At 39.7% G+C, this 22,590-nt stretch overlaps 1 protein-coding gene across 1 annotated transcript in view; it reads right to left on the minus strand.

Moving 5' to 3' along the window:
• Positions 1-22,590, minus strand: part of klhl32 (kelch-like family member 32) — a 380,777-nt gene that overhangs the window by 18,514 nt on the left and 339,673 nt on the right. Inside the window, exon 8 of the mRNA XM_039747603.1 lies at positions 19,439-19,497. Coding sequence (XP_039603537.1) covers positions 19,439-19,497 — 59 coding nt within the window. The remainder of the gene's footprint in view (positions 1-19,438; positions 19,498-22,590) is intronic.

Here is a 22,590-nt window from a genome sequence, read left to right on the forward strand (position 1 = left end):
GGTTTACTAAACAGCTGTTAAACCACGTACATCGATTTCCTTTAATCATCATGCCTCTGTTACTGGGACATTTAAAGGTGTTCCTCCCAAAATGTTTCAAGTTCAAATGAGTGGGTATGTGCTACCATGTAAACAGCCAGGGCCGGATTAAGACGAAATTGGGCCTGTTGCTGCAGCACATAAAAGGCCTATTTTTCCTTGCCATTAGTGCATGTGCATTCGACACTCACCGTACATGCGCTCTCAGACCGACCAAGGAGCCTTAATTGCTTGCGACGCAACCAGCCAGCCTTTATTGAACATGAATAATAATAACGACGTAGTATCGTAACAACTCGAGATTAACATCAAACTATGTAACATCAACATTCAATAGCAATTGTCTGAAAAGTGCACTTAATGCAGAAAACCTAACAATGAAATACAAAAAAATTCACAATTCTCTTATGAAACAGAGTAAGAAAAAATTAATTTGCAGAGACATTGGGTCAAAGTGACTCAGTTCAGGCTCTTGAGGGTAAAAATTTGTCCATGATTTAAATTTCATAATAGACCAGAATCCTGTTGAGGATTTAAAAAATTCTAAACATCCATGCCAGGCCTGCGGGCCAGCTTTTAGTTTTACCTTTACAGATATCCATTTAAATAGCCATCAATCTTTACTGTACAACTAACTTTCAAGGTGAAAAATTTACTACGTGGCACTTACCGAACAATAAAGTGGCAAGAATCCCTAAGATATTGCAAAAAATGCAGCTAAATTACTAAGTAAACTGTTTAACGTAAAATTGATAGCATTAACTTGAAATCTTGGGTTTACAATAAACACAACGACATTATAGTTACGTCACAGTGCAAAGAACAATAGTAACTGTATAATTAGTAGCGTTGTGTCTAGGAGTCCGAAAGTCGGACTCCAAATTTCATTCTAAGAATTATTTTGAGGTTAATATAGCAAAGGAAAACTGTTCAGCTTCTGGAAAATTCTCATCTGTTTTCATCTGGGCCTATTTCAGGAATGGGCTTAATGCGGCAGCATCAATAGCACCCACCTTAATCCGGCCCTGTAAACAGCACTCCTTTAGTAAATCAAAGATGAGGTGCATGCATTCTTTCTATTGCTCCTCTACCCCCTTGGAGAACTTCACACTTGAGTCACCATACATAAGGATGTATGAGTATTAGTCATGAGCATGTGATTTACAAAAAAACTGAACTTGAAGTGAAACTTTCAAAACTTCCATTGTGCAAAAAAAAAAAAAAAGATTATGGTGTTTAGCAACTATAGTGAAATTTGCACCATTTACACAGTAATACAGTTGTTTTGTCACTTTTGGGAACATTTTCATGCACTCATTCCACATGTACCTAGATTTTTTAGTTTTAAAATAAATGATTCTAGTAAAAAGCAAAAACACACTTGAAGCTATTTCATGTCATGTGAGTATATTTTGTTAAACCTTGAGTCGTGTGATTCGGCTGATCTGCTACTATAATGCCTGCTTTGCTAGTTATCATTACAGTCCTAAAGATGTGGCACAGACAGATCTTTCCTCCATGGTGCTTCCAGAATAGATATCTTCAGCTTCATTTGAAGATAGAAAAATAAGGAAATGGTGACTGCTAGGTAATGAATGGCAGGGGATGATGGGCTTATTTTATGCTGTATTTTTCTGCATAGAAACTGCAGTATTGTGCATTTCAGTATGTCATTATGTGAAAAATATGCAGTATGTCACATCTCTATATATATATGAAATCCAACGTCTGTCTGTCTGTCCACTTTTCACGAAAGAACTACTTAACAGATTTAGATTGGGTTTTTCTCTATAATTCGCTTGTGGTATCGATATATTTGCGGGAATTGGAGGGAGATGGAGCGGGCTGAGGGGAGAGGGGCACGGCTCTCCTCACTCATGTGCCAGCCTCTGGGCATATCTTACATCCACTTAGCTAGCGGATGAGAGAACTACTTAATTAAGATCGTTTTTTTCTATAATTTGCTTGAACATCCCGGTTGATTTTGCGACTTCTCTCATTGTGCTAAGAATCATAGTTCATTTGCAGGAGCGATATAGTCGCGGTAATCTGAGACATAGGCTGTGGGCAGACAGGAGGGGGAAGTGTGACATCAGGAGTGGGGAGCCGGGCGGGGCCCTCCTTACTGTCCCTTTTCACTAATACGTGGGCGGAGCCCCATGGGACGGCTAGTTTCTAATAAACACACATGGCTAGATAGAGATAGAACTGATTTCACTAGTGTGCTGAGGACTACCAGTGTTACACAGTGTAATGGATTGCAAGCATGGGCTGCCAACCTGGCAAGTGTGGTGCAAGGTTGCTTTCCAAGCCAGGAAGCCAAACCAATACTGAGACAGGAACAAAGGCAGGATATTCCCTGCCTCAACCATGACATGGGCAAAAGGTGCCAATGATGCAGCAGAGATGCTGACATTGCAGAAAGGCTCAATTGAAAATCCTAGCCTGTTATGCTGGAAGGACACAGGTGAGGTAAAATATATGATCTATTTGCTCCCTGAGACGTAAGATGGCAGCATCCCTGGTCTGAGACACCTGTACAGACACTCCAGGACATGTTGGAATCTGTAGTCTGGCAGGGTGGCTCAGCTGGCTTCCATGGAACTGCCAGGAGGCGCTGCAGAGATCTGCGAACTTTACTTTGTGGGACTTCCACATGAGCAATAGACCACGCCCCAACATCAGAAGTACTCCTGGGTCCTAAATAAAAAGAGCTGCTTTGCCTCGCCTTGGGGAGTTAAGAGTCAGGAAGCAGAGGACAATATTTGCTTGGTGGAAGAGGAGTAGGATGGAAAAGAAGGAAGACTTTTATTTGTATTGTTGTGGTGTGCTATGTAGGATGAGTCTAGAAGGTCCTGTTAAGGTACTGGAAAGAATAAAAATGATTGTATTTGACTGTTGCCATTGTCCGTTACACATACTGTATGTGAATAAGGTCTTAGGGAGAGACATACTTTACTGTTTACCTCAAAAGATCCCCCCAAAAAAACAGCTTTTGAAATTCTGTTAAGCGAGTACCACTATGGTTAATTCACAAGCAAAACCAATTTTAGGGTCAGTTTTGCAAAAGTGTATAGGAATCCTGGCTATTTCGCTCAATTCTAGGAACAAATGATGGTGAAGATGGAGCTGCCACAATAGAGATGGCCAGGTTGGGCATATATTCAAATAAAAGATTCTGCAAATTTCAAACCTGCTTTAACAGAACAAGAACATCTTTCTAATGACTAGAGTCAATTATCAAGGGCAAACATTCTGATAACACACTCTGTTCATGAAGCTGAGATTCAGGTACAAAGCAAAAAAAAAGTAACAAAATTACCAAATCCATAATTAAAATTCAGTGTACATCATGTCTGCGCTGTCATTTAAGATTACAAACTGTATTTTAAAACAAGCTGCCTACTGCTGTTAGCTGACAAGGCAGTGATGGAAGTTGCCTTCATGTCTTCTGTATCATATTTTAAAACTGAGAGGCACAGCCTTCTCTGCCTACCGCAGCTTCTTATAGGAATGATTAAAAATGAATATTCATTGAGGGTATAAACAGAAGCTTAACACAAATTACCTCCGCAAAACATTTCATCCCACTGCGCAGATGTCATTGAGCTTGTTTGGTAAAAGTCACCTGACATTCTTGACTTGTTTGCAACAGGTTAATGACTCCTAAAACAGATGTAGTCCTTTAGTACATCTGGCCTCTTGCAAAGCATTGACCTCATTATGGATCCGACTCTGATTGGCTGCTGTCCAGACTAACGGTCAGTACCTGCGCTAAACAAGCGGAGTCCCAGTGGTAGCACGCTGACTTGTAAATCCAGGTTTTTTTTTTCCTTATCCACATTCCCTACTAGCATGAAATAAAGCCGAGAGCTTCCCACTCGAACAAAAGGACTGCTCATTCATTTCTGCAGCCCGTTATAGTGCCTATCAAAAAGTATTTGTCTCTTTGGAAGCTTTCACAGTTTGTTACTATACAACATTGAATCACAGTGGATTTAATTTGGCTTAGATCAACAGAAAAAGTCTCCTTTATCAACATGAATAGAGATCTTTGCAAACTCTTTAATCAACATGAATAAAGTAATGTATTTACTTACAAATATACAGTAAATATAATGAAGTTATGTATTTTAATCATGGTGCCAGAGCGTTGAAACATGTTGTAAGTTGTTCAGATATGCAAGTAAGAATTTCACGGTACACAAAGCAATATTAATACTTCTATCATTACTACTAGGTTACCAGAAGCCATCTCTATTATTCTGACTAACAGCAAAAACGGTGCAGTAAATTGGGAACCAAAGCTAAAATAGAGATTGTGACGTGTAGAAATGGTCAATCAGTCTGTAGGTTTCTTTATACCGAGGTACTTTTGATCGTTGTGTACAGGACAGCAAGCAGTTCTTGGGGTGTCTAGGGAACAGACAGTGACTCCACCAGCTAGGTTCTGAACATGTGTTCCATGCTTTATTATATGACTACATTTCTGTATATTTTGCAGCTACAGACCAGTGGCCTTCACATCATTCAGAGGCTGGTGTGGGCTGTATGAGTACTTTGTGAAAAAACCGCTGCAGTTTGCTTGTCGGACAAAGTTTGGAGTGGAAGATGCAGTTATCTATCTGCTTGTAAAGGCTGGGTTGGCTGTAGTTGCCATATTCCCTTGAACCGAGGACTGTTGATAGTCATAACTGAGGATGAGCCAGGCAATGTGGACGATTAAAAACAAGAGGCAGGGTGCAAAAGTGCTTAAGTGCTTTTATTTTCAAACACAAAAGTCAAACAGGGATCAAAACTGCAGAGTGAAGATGTGTAGTGCTAATAATAAATGGCAAAGAGTGTAGAAAGCGGAGGTTAAAAGCAGCCATCCAAAAATAAATAATAATCCCACAACAAATTGACAACTAGGCTAAACACACAAGATCTGTCTATTTAAAACCACAGCTTGGCTGACTGTAAGGGCTCCTCAGTCTGAGAAGACGTCCACCGGCAAGTCTTGCATCCCAGCCACCTCATCTGGTCAATACTGGGGTGCCCCATGCCTTACTCGTGTCCCTCATCGCTATCCATCTGTGTGTTGCAAAGAACCCAATGAGCACTGCTCTATCTCCTGCCTGCCACCATCACACAGCCTCCAGTGGGAGCCCACTCTGCTCCCTAATCGCCCAGCAGGAGTGACCCTGCTCCTCAATCATCGTACGCTAGCTCCTTTATGGGGGCTAAACCTGGCTGCCTGAATGCTTTTTGATTTCTCCAGTATTATTCAGCCATACCTGTTATAGGGGTAACCTCAGAGACATGCAGGTGGATAAGTCTATAGCATCCTGGATAATGGACTGTCTGTCCAGCAGGCCACAGTTTGTGTGACTCCTGGACTGTGTCTCTGATATGGATGTGAGCAACACTGGAGCACCACAAGAAACAGTCCTGTCTCCTTTTCTCTTCACACTGGTAAATATAACACCAGGATTCAAATTCTCAAGATGATTCGGCACTAATGGGGTGTATTGATAAGGGGATGAAACAGCATATAGGAGTCAGGTGATGATCTTTGTTTCTTGGTGCAGAAAGATTTGTCTCCAACTCCAAAGCAACTGGATATTGACTTTCACCGAACCAATGAGCCTCTCTACACCTGCTCATGATTTAGCGAGAAGATGTGGAGGTGATGCAATGCTTCGGATGCAGGTTTACATCAAGGACAGGCTGGACTGGCCTAGTAACTCAGAGGAACTATATAAGAAATGGCAGAGCAAGCACTTTATTCTTTGGAGACAGAACTACTTTGTTATGGGTAGTGACACCCTTCACATCTTCTGCAGCTCTTGTGTTTGCCAGTGTGCTATGGGTAACATCACTTTACGAGAGGCCCACCAAATCAACAAAGTCATTAAAAGGGTAGACTCAATTATGGGACGTACTCTTGACCCCCCAGGAGGTTGTAACAAAGGTGCCATTATGAGCAAAGCTGCACATCTCCTCTGACACACTAACATTAAGCACACAAATAATTTAACAGAAGGGTGTCAAGAAACACAACTGTGGCTCCTTTATGCCAACAGCAATACGTCTGCATAGTGCATCACTGTGACTGGGACTGCTCTTCTTATCTTTAACCAGGTGAAAAGTTTTCTTTCTTTTTTAGTAATTCTGAGCTATATTTTGGGGAAGGGGTCATTGTTTGTTATAGTATTTATTTATTTGGCTTCTGTAAAACCTAAATTTCCTAAATTCTATCTATCTATCTATCTATCTATCTATCTATCTATCTATCTATCTATCTATCTATCTATCTATCTATCTATCTGTCTGTCAGAAGGCGCTTTGTAAAGTTTCTTTCAAAACTCTTCAATTATTTACATCCCCATATTAAACTCTGTAATGTTTGTGTAGTCGGAATTAATTTCTGGGTTAGCCGCTAACTCCTCTGACAGGAGCCTGTAGACACCATCTGCTTGTCGGAGGCTGAGATCGGTCCCCTGATTGTATCTCTGCTTCCCCCCACTGCAAGGACTGCCAGGTGAGCCATCAAGCAGCGAATCAGCAATGAAATGCTGGGGCCTGGAGGGGTCAGTCCTAATAAACCACTGTTTGAATACTAATCAGCAATGGGGAAGAAGAGGTCACCGCTGCCTGCTTGTTAGCAGGTAGCTGTGTGCTCAGCGGCAGATGGCAGGCATTATCGACTCGCTGCATACACACACAGACACACGCAGGCTTGAAAAAGAAAGATGGGGAAAATGACACACACACACTGGCTTCAGTGCCGACAGATCAAGTGATTTGAATTCCACACCATACACATGGAATGTTTGCCTGCCTCTTTGTCTAAACATTACGGGGACAGCACAGAGTGTCAGGAGGAAAGGAGCAGAAGGACAAAAACAAAAAAAAAAAAAATCAGATCATGAAAGCAGCTCTCTTTTTGCATGGATCGACCTCACTAAATGGCCTGCAAGGTGACGTTGTGTCTCTCTTTACCTTTAGATATGACAGCCTGCCTAATAATTGATCTTTTGAACCAACTTAAACCAGTCCAGGGTCATAATAGTAGGGAGCCCATATTGGCAACATCAGGCACAAAACTCCTACTCTATTTACTCAGTAACTAAAGCAGGGAGTCTGATTGGCTGTTTTGCTGTATGGATATAATAAAAAAAAAAGTCAATCAACAAAAAAGGAAAATGACATATGGGTGGAAATCAGGGGGAGAAAAAGTATTTTTAAGTGTCTAAGCAAGAAAAATGAAGAACTGGCGTACGGAAAATAACCAAATCTATTTTAATGCTACTGATTACTAAAGTGCAGTTATGCAGCACAAACAACATGCAAATTATTATATCATTAATCAAAGCAAAATGACAAAATCTTAAAATTAAAGAAATTAATTTTGCTCTAATAGCAAAATGAAAAATTAATCATGGGTATAGGTAAGCCAATTCTTTTCTTTAAAGTTAAATAAAAAATACTTATGAGCTTCATGATTAACGTTAGAAAATGTTCCATTGTTATTTAACCCAATCATTGTTTGCACATACATTATTATAAAGCTTTGCTTTAGTAGGGTGCACTAATTTTGTATTAGAAGAAGCAGTATTCTCTTGGCTGCAAAGTTTGCAGAAAATAGTGGGAATGGGCTGATCTCACTAGTGTAAGTTTCATAACCACCCCACAGTCATGGTTTCTTTCATGAAATGTTGTGGAAGACAGAAGTAAGTATTAATGTAGCCAAGCCAAAGTTTCACAAATTCTGGTCTATAAATTTTTTGGTTACTGTTCTGCTAGTTCTAATCAGACTTTGTGTTTATTTTGTGTTATTTTATTTACTTTTTTTATACCCACTATGTTGGGTTTCATGAGTTATGTTCGCCAGACACTCGTAAACATAGGATCACGGGTCACTCATCAACTTTTTGACTCTGTATTTGCTGATTCAGCTTGGCTGAGTGTGATCCTTAAAAAAATGGCAACAACAACAGCAGCCCAAAACAAGGTAGTGTGTGAAAGGCTGAGGGCCTGAGCACACCCACCGCCACTGCCCAGTGTCCAGCTAGCTAATGACCTGTTACTTGATACCAAGTTGGACAAAATCAGAGGAAGGATCAAGTTCCAGCAAGACATTCAAGACTGCAACACTTTTTGTCTCACAGAGACATGACTGACTCCATCAGTACCAGTCCATGCATTTCAGCTCACTGAATTACCATATGGACAGAACAGAGGAGTCTGGCAAATTGAAAGGTTGAGGTGTATGTCTCATGGTCAACAACAACCGGTGCAACAGCAGGAATGTAACAGTCTTATCACACTAATGCTGACCCCATCTGGAGTCCCTGATGAGTAAATGCAGATCATTTTATCTTCCCCATGAGTTTACTTTGGTTATTGTCATGGCTGTGTATATTCCACCTCAAGCGGACATAGACAGTGCTCAGATAGAACTGTATGAGACACTCAGTTGTCACTCAAATGATAACATGGATACTGATTGTGGCTGGCGATTTCATCAAGGCTAGTTTCAAAAGGTAATGATAAACTTTTATCAGCACAATACATGTTCTACCAGAGGGGATAGGAAACTGTATCACTGATATACTCTGTATAAAAACAGCTATAAGGCAAAAACATGGACTGCGTATGCTGTTGTCTTTCTTATGCCCAAATAAAAACAAAATTTAAAGCAAGAAGCTCTAGTCACATCAGACAGATTAGTCAGAGGCTATTCTCTGAGTGTTGCTGACTGGGATATGTTTGAGTGCAGCGCTGATGATGACGTCGATGTGTTTATGGCAACTGAGACTTGTTACTTTGGATATCCCTAAATGAAATAATGGCAAAAGTCATCATCAGAACTTATCCAAACCAGAAACCATGGCAGGACAGGATCATTCGTGATGCACTAAATGTGTGCACCACTGTGCACGACTTATGCCTTGTGTTTGGGAATACGTACAATTACAGAGGCATCTCAAATAATCTGAGAGCTGTGAAAACTTCTAAGCAACATTATGGAGAGAAAGTGAAAGAGCGATTTAAATAGTTTGATTCTTGGAGCATCTGGCTAGGTTTGTGGACAATAAAAGAATATAAAGCAACTACTCCCAGCATGGTGAGAAGCAACACAACAACATGTACAGCCCAAAATCACACAAGGAATGCCTCAATAGTCTTTTGTGACAGCCAATCCCAGCCTTGACTCCCTAAGAAGACAAGAAAAAAAACTCCCAAAAAACCCCTTGTGTTTAAATGGAAGAAATCTTGACACCTGTTTGGCTGTTGAGTTTAATAATTTCTGTGGGTGCTTTGATGTGAATGCCACTAATGACAGCCAGCGGTAGAACAGCTTAGTGAGGAAACAGTGCTTACCTCGTTGGAATGCAGCATAAGGAAAGCTTTAGGAAAGTGAACACCAGGAAGACAGCAGGTCCAGGTCGCATTCCCAGGATGTGTTTTCAAGATCTATGCTGATCATCTTGCACCAGTGTTTATGTAATATTTAAACTCTTCTTAACCCTGTCTGTCGTACTAGCATGCTTTAAAAGATCCTCCATTATTCATGTACCTAAGAAATCATATCTAACCTATCTGAATGACTACGGTCCCACTAACACGCCTACAGCAATGAAGTGTTTTGAGAGGCTACTCAAAAATCCCATATACTCTTCTCTGACAAAAACACTGGGTCCATTAGAGTTCACATATCAGTCCAGTAGATCCACACCTAATGCCATCTGCTTTATCCTTCATCCAGTGCTGTCCCATCTGGACAACAAGAGAGGGAATTACAGTATGTGCAAATACTTTTTATAGACTATAGGTCTGTATTTAAAACAAAATACCCCTCTAAGCTCATCACCAGGCTCAGGGACCTTTGTCTGAGCACTTCATTGTGCATATGAATTTTTAACTTCCTTATAAGCAGAGCCTAGGTGGTTTGAGTGGATGGCCACACATGGTCTCCACTGGGCTGTGTTCTGAGTCCTCTGCTGTACTCCCTCTACATATACAACTGCACGGCTGAACATGACCTAGACAGTATTGTCAAATTACTGATGAAACAGCTGTGGTGGGCCTGATATTTAAGAACAATGAACACTAATGAACGCTTACCTGGATGGAGTGGAGAGTCTGTCATATGGTGAAAGGACAATAGTCTACTCCTGAAAGTGAGCAAAACAAAGGAGCTGATTGTGGACTTTGGGAGAAAACAACAGAAGCACTGCCACACCCTTACAATTAACAGCACTCAGTGGGAGGATGACAGCTTCAGATACCTTAGTTTTCACATCACAGAGGACCTAATCTGATCTAAGCATATTAACACCTTGATATAGAAGGCACAGCAACATCTTTACCACCTCAAATGCCTCAGGGATTTCTGGCTGCTCTCCCAGATACTAAAGAAATTGTAAACATCCACTATCAAAAGTATCTGGACAGGGGGTATCACTGCCTGTTTTGGGAACGCCACACAGCAGAACTGCAAGGCTCTACAGAGAGTGGTGCAGTTAACTTCCAGGATATCCATACCAAGCAATGTCTGACTAGAGCAAAGACAATCATCAGAGATACCAGTCATCCTGTCATCCAGTCATCCTGATTAGGGGCTTCTTTCCAGAGTTCATCTGCATGTTGAATAAGGAAAGTATCTAGAACTACATGATGCCCTATAGTTATTAAGTTATTTATTTAGTTATTTCGTATTTATCACATATTTATAATTCTTTTGATGACTTCTGAATATTTACAAGTCTTGTACTTCTATTGTCATTTTCTATTCTTCTTCTTAAAGGCACAGTCATTGGAGTTGAGCAACTAAGCATTTCACTACATATTGTACTCAGTGCCGGTGCTAGGTTATTTTTCACCCTAGGCCAAGCTTATTAGTGTGCCCACCGACTTTTCGGTAGCTAATCCATGTGGCTGGGGTTTCCCCCATGTTATGATCTGCGCCCTAGGCGAATGCCTAATTCGCCTTAATGGTGGTGCCGGCCCTGATTGTACTGTATATATAATTTGTATGTGAACAAAAAATTTTTTTGATTTAATTTAATCCAGTTTAGGGTAACTGGGCAGCAATGTATCCCAGCAGCATACACTGTATAACTCCATCAATTCACCTAAAGCAACAAATCTGTTCGATGTCACAAGTAGCTTTGTGATTTCTTATGAATCGACCATTTGGCAGCGCCTAACCCTGCTAGCTGGTTTACTATCATTGACTTAATGAGTGATAACAATGTTCATCTGCATTAGCATCAAGAGCTTTGATTGCTTGTGATGTGCCCATGCTTGAGTTTAATTCATTGAGCACCCAAGCTGAATGAAAATCCTTCTGTAAATGACACTAATTAATGCTTCATTTGAATGAGTATATCACAGTACACAGTTATTTTTGAAGTTATTGGATAAGAATCTAAAAGCAATAAAAAAAATCCTCTTTTGCTGCCTATACTTGCATTAATGCATAGTATGAGCTAATGAAGTACTACATTAATGTTTAAAATTACTGATCATCATTGTGCCAAGTTGAATCAAAATTACTGGACTCTTGCTTCACTTCTAAACATGTTTATGTATTCCTAATGTGCCTGCGCATTGTAATCAGGCATTAAACCGCCAACATTCAAGCTCTTGGTAGGCTTCGTAGACACCTGCTGGTCTACTGTATGGAGTTTGATTAGTTTGTGACTAATCTTTCAAGTATCTTCGTAGAATGTCTTGGACTTGGAGTCCAACAACCTATGTTGTGCTTATTCAGGACTTCAGGTTATTTGAAAAAGATCTGCAGAGATTTTTTAAAGAATTCTTTGTAGTGGCTTCTGCGTCTGCTAACTCTAGAAAACACTGAGTTGTTATTCTTCTCTGGAACTACTTGCAGCCCAAAATACATGACATGGGTTAAGATGGAGCTGGTAAATCATGCTATGTGTTGATGGAGATAGATGGTAGCGAAAATACTACTGCATTTATTCACCAACAACATAGCAACATATTAATCTTCTTTCTTTTCATATGGGACATACTCTGGACCCCCTGGAGGTAGAAGCAAAGAAGAGAATTATAACAAAACTGAGTGTCATTATGAACAATATTGCACATCCTTTGTCTGACACACTAACACCAAGCACTTTCAGCCAACAAATTATTCAGCAGAAGTGTGTCAAAAAACGCAACTGGGGCACCTTTATACCAGCGGCAAAACGGATTTATAGTGCCTCACTGTGACTGTGACTGCTCTTCTCATCTTTAGCAAAGTCAGAAGGCTTCCTTTCTTTTTAGCAATTGTGGTGTGTATTTGAGGGGGTTGTTGTTATTTGTTATTATTTTTTTATTTTTTTATTGAGCTTCTGTAAAAAGCTAAATTTCCACCCTGGGACAAATAAACTGCTTTTTTTCATATTATTGTTAGTATTGATGCAAACAACTTGAATCCCCTGTTAGATAAAATGACACCTCCCTTCCTAACTTATTTCTCATTCAGCTTATTTGTTTCTGATTTAAACCCAAATTATTCTATGTGTTTGTTAAAGTTTTGTTTTTCTCCTCCTGGCATCATTCTCTCTCCCATTTTTATTTCTAAATCACTCGCTTCGCTTATTGCTAATGTGTGACTTGAAATAGCCAACCTCACTGACCATAAGTGTGCAATGATTTATCACGTGGATTATCTTTAGAGACATAAAAAAAATGATTCTACATATAAGTACTCTACTTGTCTGTTAATTATATATCTATCTTATGTAAGGGTCTATTATTTGTTTTTTATATGTTATTTAGGTAGCCCTCCAGTACTGTGACATGGTGTGGCATGTTCAGCAAGGAGGAGGAGGTCTGGGGCTTTGTAAGGGCAGACCTTTGTGTAAAAAGGCAACCAAATCTGAATGGTGAAAGTTGGTAGTGCTGGAAATTGACCAGCAGGAGGAGGCAGGAAGATGTGCTAAGGCTGTCTCTCAGACCAAGCAGGGACAGTGCATGAGGTTGGAGAGTGTTGAGAAAAGGAAACTCAGTTGGAAGTACTAAAGGGGGATGGAGGCAAGCAGAATTAGCTTCTTGCTCTGAGCAACATATGACATCTTTCTTTATCCTAAGAACCTCAGCCAGTGGCTGGGCAAAGATCCTTCACATTTAACACCTGCTACCCTCAGACACATCCTCACTGGGTGCAATGTAAGTCTGTCAAAGGGTAGGCACACTTGGAAACACAACCAAGTGCTGAAGTGCCTGACAGCAGCCCTGGAAGCCAAAAGAACAGTTACCAATGTACTGCCTCCTAAAATATCATACACCACCCTAAAAACATCTTTTATTCAAGAGAAGGAACAAATGCAGAGGAAGCTTCTCCCACCGACCAGGGTAGGACAGCTGGAAGAAGCTTGAGACTGGGAAGTGCCGGTTCACATAGGCCAGTATCATACATTCCTATCAGAAATAGCTTTTACCGCCTTGAGACCAGACATAGTACTGTGGTCCGACACTCTGCGCAATATCTACTTTGTAGAGCTTTGTAGAGCTCACAGTTCCCTGGGAGGACACTGTTGATGAAGCAAGGGTTAGGAAACAGCTGTGCTGTGGTGAGTGCAATGGTCCATCTAGTGGAGGTTGTTTTTTGTTCTTTTATAGCAACATCCACCACTGGGCTGCTGATGGAAGTGAGAATCCATGGTCAAGCACTACGCTGAACTATTAAGGAAACATCTGGGACTGCAGAATGATGTAGCCAGAGGAAGAAACTGAAGAGGAAGGACCCTAGCTGGGACCCAAAGTGCATAAGGCAGCCTATGGTGGGCCTACTTAAGTAAAGAGTATATTCTGATTCAAAGGCAGATGACACTGAGGTACACAACTGAAGATGAAGGGAATGGGAGACTAGTCAGGGTTGAGGGAAAGCTGAATAGAACAATAAAGACATATCCTTAAAGAAAACCTGCTGCAAAGTGCTCTGAACTTCAGGTTAGGCTCAAGATTCATCTTACAAAACAAAAAAAGTCAACACTTAAAGTCAACTCTGTGAATGTTCGTGAGTAGCAGAGCTAGAGCCCCAACTTGAACCCAATCAAACATTCCAGGACGGATCTGAAAATATGTATCTTATGTCCTGAGAATGGAGCAAGATGTCTCAGAGGGCTGCAATTTTAAAGAACAGCACAGATGCATTAGTTAGTGGAAAATCCAAGTACTTTAGGGGATGAGGGGTACCTGCTGTGCCATCACTGTACTCTTCTCATAGTCTTGAAGAATTAGAATTAGAATTAGAATTAGAACAATCTAGACGAGAACAGGCCATTCAGCCCAACACAGCTCGCCAGTCCTATCCACTTGTTTCCTCCAAGAAAACATGAAGTCGAGTTTTGAAAGTCCCTAACGTCTTACTGTCTACCACACTACTTGGTAGCTTAGAAGAGTCAAGTACAGATCATTGAGGGTAGGTAACCTGTGGCGTCGACGTGGTGACCATAATATCCTGACCACATTACTTAACCTGCATGTTATCAACTGTGATTTATACATTTATTTAGCCAAATAAATAAATATTATATCCACATAAATCACAAAGAGTAAATAAGAGGAACACAATAAAATATAAAAATGAATACAAAGCATAAATTAATGGTGCTTTATATGTGAGAAAAAATATTAAAATACACATTTTAAATTGGCATTTTGCATTATTATAATTAAACATAAATCAAGTAGTTAATGGTTCGTAATGTTAAACCAGTGTACCAGTGGTGTAACCCCAATCTTCCCATGTAATTCATACAAAGAAGCCAAAAAAATATATAAAAGATTTTTAAGTGACACAATTTTATTCAGAAATGCACTAAAAAGTAAAAAACATTTTTTTTCTTGTACTAAGATTTTGCTAGTCATATGTGACTAAATATAAAATCATGGGATGCCCATAAAAGAATTAATTTAATTGAATTAAAATGCATAGACTTGTTATAGTGGTATTTCTAACCAGCTTAACCATGGAAAGGAAATGACACGTTATATAAAATATGATGAATGTTTGTAGGATAATGGTTATAACTGGAGAAATTTCAAATTATAAGAGTTATTCTTTTTGGAATTATTTAAGGAATTTTAGTCACATGACCAAAAAAATCTTAGTGCAAGACAAAAATGTATTTTTTACTTTTAATGCATTTTTGAATAAAATCGGATCACTTAAAACATTTTTTTGTATATTTTTTTAGCCACCCTAATGTCACACAGTCCTCTCTCTGCACATTACAAAAACCTTGACTTGGGTAGGAAGGTGATTTGACAGAAATGACATTAGCGACTGGAATCAAACCGACGATCTTAAAGTGAAACGTAACATTCATTCTTATTCATTTCTCATTTCAGAAAATCCTAACCACAGTAAAACCTTACACGTGTGAAGTACTGGAAATGTCTATTGGAGAATCAAACCTTCAGTCTTTCTTAGAAAAGCCCAACACTTTATCCACTGAGCCAATATCGCCAAATCACTGAAAAGAGTATTTCACCAAATTTGTGTATAAATGATGAAAGACTGGTAAATTAAAATAAAAATTAGTTTGTGTACATTGGTCTCAAACCTTTGGCCATTTAATTGAATATTCAGCATGCTAACCTCTTGATCAATGCTGCTTAGTAATTTGCCAAAACTTCAATATTAAATAATCAAAATATTTTTTTAATTAATTTGTCTATATTAGTCTTGAACCTTCAACTGTTTGATTGAAAGAAACACGCTAACCATTTGACCAACACCGCAAATTTTTTATATAGGTGTGTTGGCTAAAAGTACTATATGTATGTGTAATTGCTAAAAGCATAATATAAAGTAATGGTTAGGTGCATTGGTGATTCTAAATTGTCCTTAGTGTGTGCTTGGTGTGTGTGCCCTGTGGTGGGCTGACACACTCCCCGGGGTTTGTTTCCTGCCTTGTGCCCTGTGTTGGCTGGGATTGGCTCCAGCAGACCCCCGTGACCCTGTAGTTAGGATATAGCAGGTTGGATAATGGATGGATGGATGAAAGATTTAAATTTGACATAATTAATGTACAGCGTAGTGCGCGGCCCGGACACAGACAGGTAGACATGTTTAAAGCACCACCACATGTTTATTATACAACTAATATTTACAATAATGCACACACAACCACCCCCACAACTCCCCCAAAGTCCAGGCATCAACACAATGCCTCACTCTCTTCGGGCCGCCTCTTCTCCTCTCCGTCCGAGCTCTCTCCTTCTCCTATCCCGACTCCAGGTGCCTCTCGATAATCTTCTGCCAGAATTCCCCAGGTGTGGTGAAAGTGTTGACTGTGCACCCGGAAGCACTCCGGGTGTAACTTGGTCTTCTTCCCCCCAGCACTTCTAGGTGTGGCGGAAGTGCTGAGGGCCAGGGCTCCTGAGGCATTGGGGCACCCCCTGGCGGTGACCACAGGCCCCTATAGGGTTGAGCTTCCAAGCTCCATTCCCGTGGTCCCCAAAGCCACCAGAGCAGTTGCCCCTCATGGTCTGGAGGAAGCGCAAGCCCTCCTCCGGTCCTCCTGGGTGTCCCGGCTGGGTACCACCTCCAAACACTCGCCACAACAGATACCAGGTCAAAACTGATGAAATATTGCATTGTCACCGGGGATCAGCATGTATGCAAAGTTTGAAGGAAATCAGTTACGTAAATGTGGGTAAAAATGAATTGCAAAATTTGAGCCAGACAAACAGAGAGGGCAAGTTGAATAAAAAAAACAATAAGCAGACTCTCGTCTCATGTATAGAATTATATGCAATGATTTCTGTTCCTAAACTACTGGACTATTTTAGGAAAAATAATTAACGAAATAGGTTAACATTTAATTCATTTTGTTTAGAATTTTATAATAAAGAGCCTTGCACAGTAGCTACTGTAGTGTAGGATAATGTCACATTAAATGAAAAACAGTAAAAACTTTTGATTTATTACGCATTACTACAATGCACAGACAAATAAAAGATGAAACTCAATGTAGTAATGGATAAGATAAAATGGAAACAACTGTCTGAAGCTTCGACACAAGCCTGACTCTCACCATTTAGTGGAGTGCTCACATTCTCCCATCTCCAGAAACATTACACCTCCTGTCCTTCCATTTCTTTCCCTGTTTTCTCAAAACTTTGGACTTCACCTCCTTTCTGCTAATGAGAATTCATCCAGCTCACCTCTTAATCTCTACACTTAATGTCACACTAACATGGTTTCACCTTTAAATTTCAAACACCTGAACAATATTACTTTGGAGGTTAAAGTTAAGTCCAGAAGATCTCAAGGAGTACCTGATCACCGTTGCCTTTGCCTGCCTTCGAGACCACTAAGCCATATCCTGTCCTGGACTCGCTTGGCCAGTTATATGTGCTGAGTTGCAGATACCTAGCTCTGATGGACAGGATTTCAGCTGACCTCTCACTAGTCCTCATGCATTTCCACCATTCTTTGGACAGCCAGGCACTGAGACCCTTTTCTGATCTTTCAGCCTGGTCTCCAGTGGTTTCTTGGTAGTTCTAAGTCAACCTTCTTTCACTATGGTGACAGTTTAGTGCAGAGGCACAAATGGAAACTGATTGAAGCACACTAGCATAGGGAGGTGGCCTCTGACTTTCAGCACAGATTTATATCTTTGAGTATGTCAAGTGACGGGCACTGCACCTGTCCACCTGTGGCATCCCAGTATCCCACCCAGCCACCCAGGACTGCCGTGTGATAACCCTTCACGTCTCAATTTCTGAGTTATTTGGGAATCTCCTTTGCTGCTATTAAACTGACCGTCCCCTAATTGTTTTAATGTTGTTGCACTAAGATAGCAACCTTGGAAAAAAAAAAAAGTCTACCAGATGCATCAGATTAGAAATTGAAAACAGATTTAATGTTAATGGGATCTAATTAAAAACATGTTAGACATCAGCATATCTGGATCTTACTAGTAGGTGGTTTCCATTTCTTTCCTAGATTTTGACTACTGTGAGCTTTTGAAATTTGCCACCAGTGGGCCTTGTTATTGGTGCCATTGCTATGATTCTCACTATTCCTGTTTGACTGGCATATTTTTCAGCTTGATGATCTTGGTACATATTGTCTATTAACCCTGCTGTTCTAAAAGAATATTTTTTTATTAGTTGCTTCAGATGTTTAATCAACTTTTTTAGGTGTTGCTGGTCTAAAATGGATTATCTGTTATTGCAGTCAAGATACTTTGAAAGATAACTCTTAAACACACATTTTTTTTTCAGGAAATCCAAATTTCATCATTCTGCCACTGCTAATAGCACCCTGCAGGCTTCTCGCCTCTACAACACACATCTGTTTGTCAAACTCCCAGTGGTCTTTACTTGCAATTACTCTTTTCACTTCTTTCTTTACAATGCAGTGCTGATTCCCACAACAGGTTGTGTGTTTAAAGAGTTATTTTTGGTGGAATAAGTAATAGCAACAGAATCCTCTGTGGCCTTCATTCTCGTAAACACTTTTTGTTCTTGACTTATTCTCCTTCTTCAGGCAAGATGCCTGAAGAAGGGGCCTGAGTTGCCTCGAAAGCTTGCATATTGTAATCATTTTAGTTAGCCAGTAAAAGGTGTCATTTTGCTTGGCTTTTCTCTACATTCATAATGGCTAACACAGTACAACACCCTAGTACTATCGACTTATTCTGAATTGCCGGTTTGTTGCCATTACTTACACGACAGGCTTAAGGTTGCTGCCTTACAGCTCCGGAGGTCTTCGGACTCAGAGTTTGAACCCCATCCCAGTCTGTGCCTGTGTGTGAAGTTTGCACATTCTACATGTGTTTCTATGGGTTCTCCCCCACATGAATTAAGTGGTTTGGTTTATCCAAGGTGACTTTCAAGTTAAGGATACAGTACTTCTATTTATGTACATGTCTTACATTTGCAGCACAGACAGTCTAAGCTTCTTGATTAAATGAGTCAGATACGAGAATTGAACTGGCAACATTCTGATTTAAAGTCACACTTTATACAAACAGTTACACATTAACCACAATGCTTTACTCTGCTGGAAAGCACATGTTACTTCTTACATAGGACAAACATTAAATTCCAGACACACATTGACTCCAAATTTCATCAATCTGTTGGCACTAATGGCACCCTGTAGGTTTCTAGCCCCTACTAAACACATCTGTTTGTCAATTTCCCAGTGGGCAAGTGGTCAGCATTGGCATTAGATGCTTTGCTACTCTGTTTTTCCTTACTTGGTTACTAAATATTTCACTGCATCACAGCAACGTAGAATACTTAAATGACACTCAAAGTGTCATGAGGTATTCAATATTGTTTTGCATTTACTGTACATGTTATATAGTATATGATATTCACAACAGACACAGATAAATAAAAAGTGAAATGAGTCAAAGAAAGTACACACCTGACCAGGGTCATATACCATTAATCTGTTCTGATACTGAGCCGTGTTTGTCACACCACCTAGAACAAAACATTAACGATTGGTTAGTCATGGCAGAAACATAATCTCTTTACAACATTTTTCAGATTTTTTTTAAAATATTTGCAATTAATCACTAGTTTTCATGTTCATTTTGTTAATAAAAAATAACATTTTATGGATAAAACAAATCAAAACCAAGCATTCGATCCCTTATTGTCGATGATACCTGCAAAAGATTAAATTAATGTTTTTTAAAGCAATCAAAGGGTCAAATATGGGCCAAATATGTAAATGAATGTGTGCACAAATAAATAATATAATCAAGTAAGTAGCCCTCCATTCTCCAACACTTTGAACTAATAACATGCATTGTATGTAGCTGGAGAAGCCAACTGGTCCTTGGGGCCCTTGAGGCACTCCCATGATCAGAGGCAAGTATCCCCAACACCCAGTTGTGAATAATTTTGAGCCAGTGCTGCAACTTGCTAGTATTAGTCCCAGAGGACCCATTAATCATTGCTGCTGATAGCTCCAATAAGGTTAAATTAAGAAGAGAAGTTCTCCAACAGGATTTCCAACAGGTTATAAAATGGATTTTGCATCGAGATAGCTGAGGGAGCATATTCTCTTTTGAAGAAGATTTAGTGAGTGGGAATAAAGACCTGGCAGAAGAAAATGATGAGGGAAGAGAGGAATGTTAATGACAAGAATGGAAAACAGAAAAGGGGCCACATTGGACCAAAAAGTAGCTATGACAGAACATGAAAACATGTGAAGCATCTAACAGTGTCTAATACCCCAGATAGACACAAATGACATAAAGGGTTTGCACAGAGTAGAGTATAATCTAGGCAAAAACACACATTGAATGTTTTATAGGTAAGATTTTTGAAGAGGTGGTAATATTCTTAAAATTATAAGAGTATTGGAGAGGAGGGGGCATGGATAGATGACATTGCCAAATAGATTGGATAGTCAAAGTATGGTGTGAGGAATCTTACAAGAGGATTTATAGGGTTAACAACGGAGCAAGCCAGCCAAGCAAGCCGCTGGCGTTCCGTTCACAGATTGTTCCTGCCCCGTGCTGTACTCTTGCTGGTGCAGACGCGACACTGGAAGGATAGATGGATAGAATAATTAAACACGTACTATGAAGATATTTCGATGTTCCTTAAAAGTTTTGAAGAATTGGCGTTCTAAGCTTACAGATGGCTTAACATCTATTTCAGAGCTGAATGTGTGGCGATTGGGTATTTGGAGAAAGAAAAGTAAGGACAGGAATTAGAGGTTGGTCCGTTTGAAAGAGACAGTACTGCTACAATAAAGTATTTCATCGAAAGGTAGCACATGGCGCAGTAAGCATCTTGCGTGAGACATAAACAATCACTGCACCACCGTGTTCCCATGTTTAATAACATGCTTTAACTCCTATCATCATGATAATGATATCATGTATACATCTCAGTATTTTAATTATTCAGTGAGCTGTAATATCACGAATGTAATGGATTCTGTGTCCTTTCAGATGTAGAAAAAGCCCGGAAGCACATAGTGATTCACACACATAGAGCACATAGAAAATCAAATACAAAACAAAGCATTAACATGCTACTTTAGTTACGATGGGATTGAGAAACTAGTAAATGGAACAATTTTAAGATTAAGTGTATGATGTTGTACTATAATGACAAAATAAACTACATGATTAAAGTGGAAATTTAGAAATTAAAGTTGACATTTCATGCTTTTTCCCCACTGTGTGCCTTTTTTTTTCTCTGTACCCTAATAAGCTTTCATATGACACTCAGATGGTGGGCTACGACTCGCCTTTTCACGGCAACTTTGATATGTGACAACTTCTTTTTAATTTCGGGCACTGTGCGACTTTGTGAACTTAAGCTTTTGAGTTTCTCTGACATGCTATGTCACTCGATCAACTTCCTTTTGTTGTTTATACCAATGTTTAAACCAACAAAGAGTACAGTTTTCTTTGCCTCCACTTGGTATTTGCTGAAATTCTTCTATTTTCTCTCTTGCTTTTGCTATTGCCTTTTCACAGAAGGCTAAGTTTAAGGGCTATTTATATTGATTTGCATATTCAAAGAGGCATAATTCTGGGAGGAGTTGGGGCGGGACAGCAGGCCCGTGTACGTGTGTTACTTTTCACGTTGACCGGGATTTATGTAGCGGAAGAACGTGGAAGTTGCCGTACGCACAGATTTATGCATCTGGATTTTTTTGTGCATAAACACATTTGCGCTTTTGTCCATATGCCATGTAATAGTGTGAATTCTACGCACGGCATTATACATGAGGCCCCGGTCCTTTCTTTTTTGAGGCAGTACACAATAAAGACACTACCAATAAATGAAGATACAGATAAAGGAACAATCTGTCTATGAATATCTGCAAAACAATTCATACTAGAAATGTATAATTCAACATTGCAAGGAAGACCTTATTCTTACAGTCACAGATAAACAGAGGTAGACCACACTTCAAAAAATACTTGTCACTTCAGTCTGTTCTAGATATACATTTTGAAATAATACAATAACGCTACATATCCGCATGACATCAAGAGATATGTTTTTTGAATGTCAGACCTTCCAATATTTAACAAAAACCGCATCCCACCTGTAAGAGGTACTAGTGTGTTGGGCTCAACTTTCCTGGACATCTGATGGCCGTCTATTTTTACTATGCTTTTGAAGAATTTTAGTAAACCTCCAAAAAAATATGATGACCACCTTAAATATTGCAGAGGTTTGTGGTGTTATATTATCTATACTAATAAAAGGCAAAGCCCTCACTCACTCACTCACTCACTCACTCACTCACTGACTCACTGACTCACTGACTCACTCACTGACTCACTGACTCATCACTAATTCTCCAACTTCCCGTGTAGGTAGAAGGCTGAAATTTGGCAGGCTTATTCCTTACAGGTTACTTACAAAAGTTAAGCAGGTTTCATTTCGAAATTCTACGCGTATTTGGTAGGCGGCTTCCCTGCGCTAACCGAAACCAATGTACGTACTTATTTCGGTGGTATGATGCCACTGTCGGCCGCCATATTGAACCTTTCAATGGTCTTTGTTACTTATGGGCCCAGCTTCAAGAAATTTGGT

This window comes from Polypterus senegalus, chromosome 3, assembly GCF_016835505.1.
Source record: "Polypterus senegalus isolate Bchr_013 chromosome 3, ASM1683550v1, whole genome shotgun sequence".
Taxonomy (NCBI): domain Eukaryota; kingdom Metazoa; phylum Chordata; class Cladistia; order Polypteriformes; family Polypteridae; genus Polypterus; species Polypterus senegalus.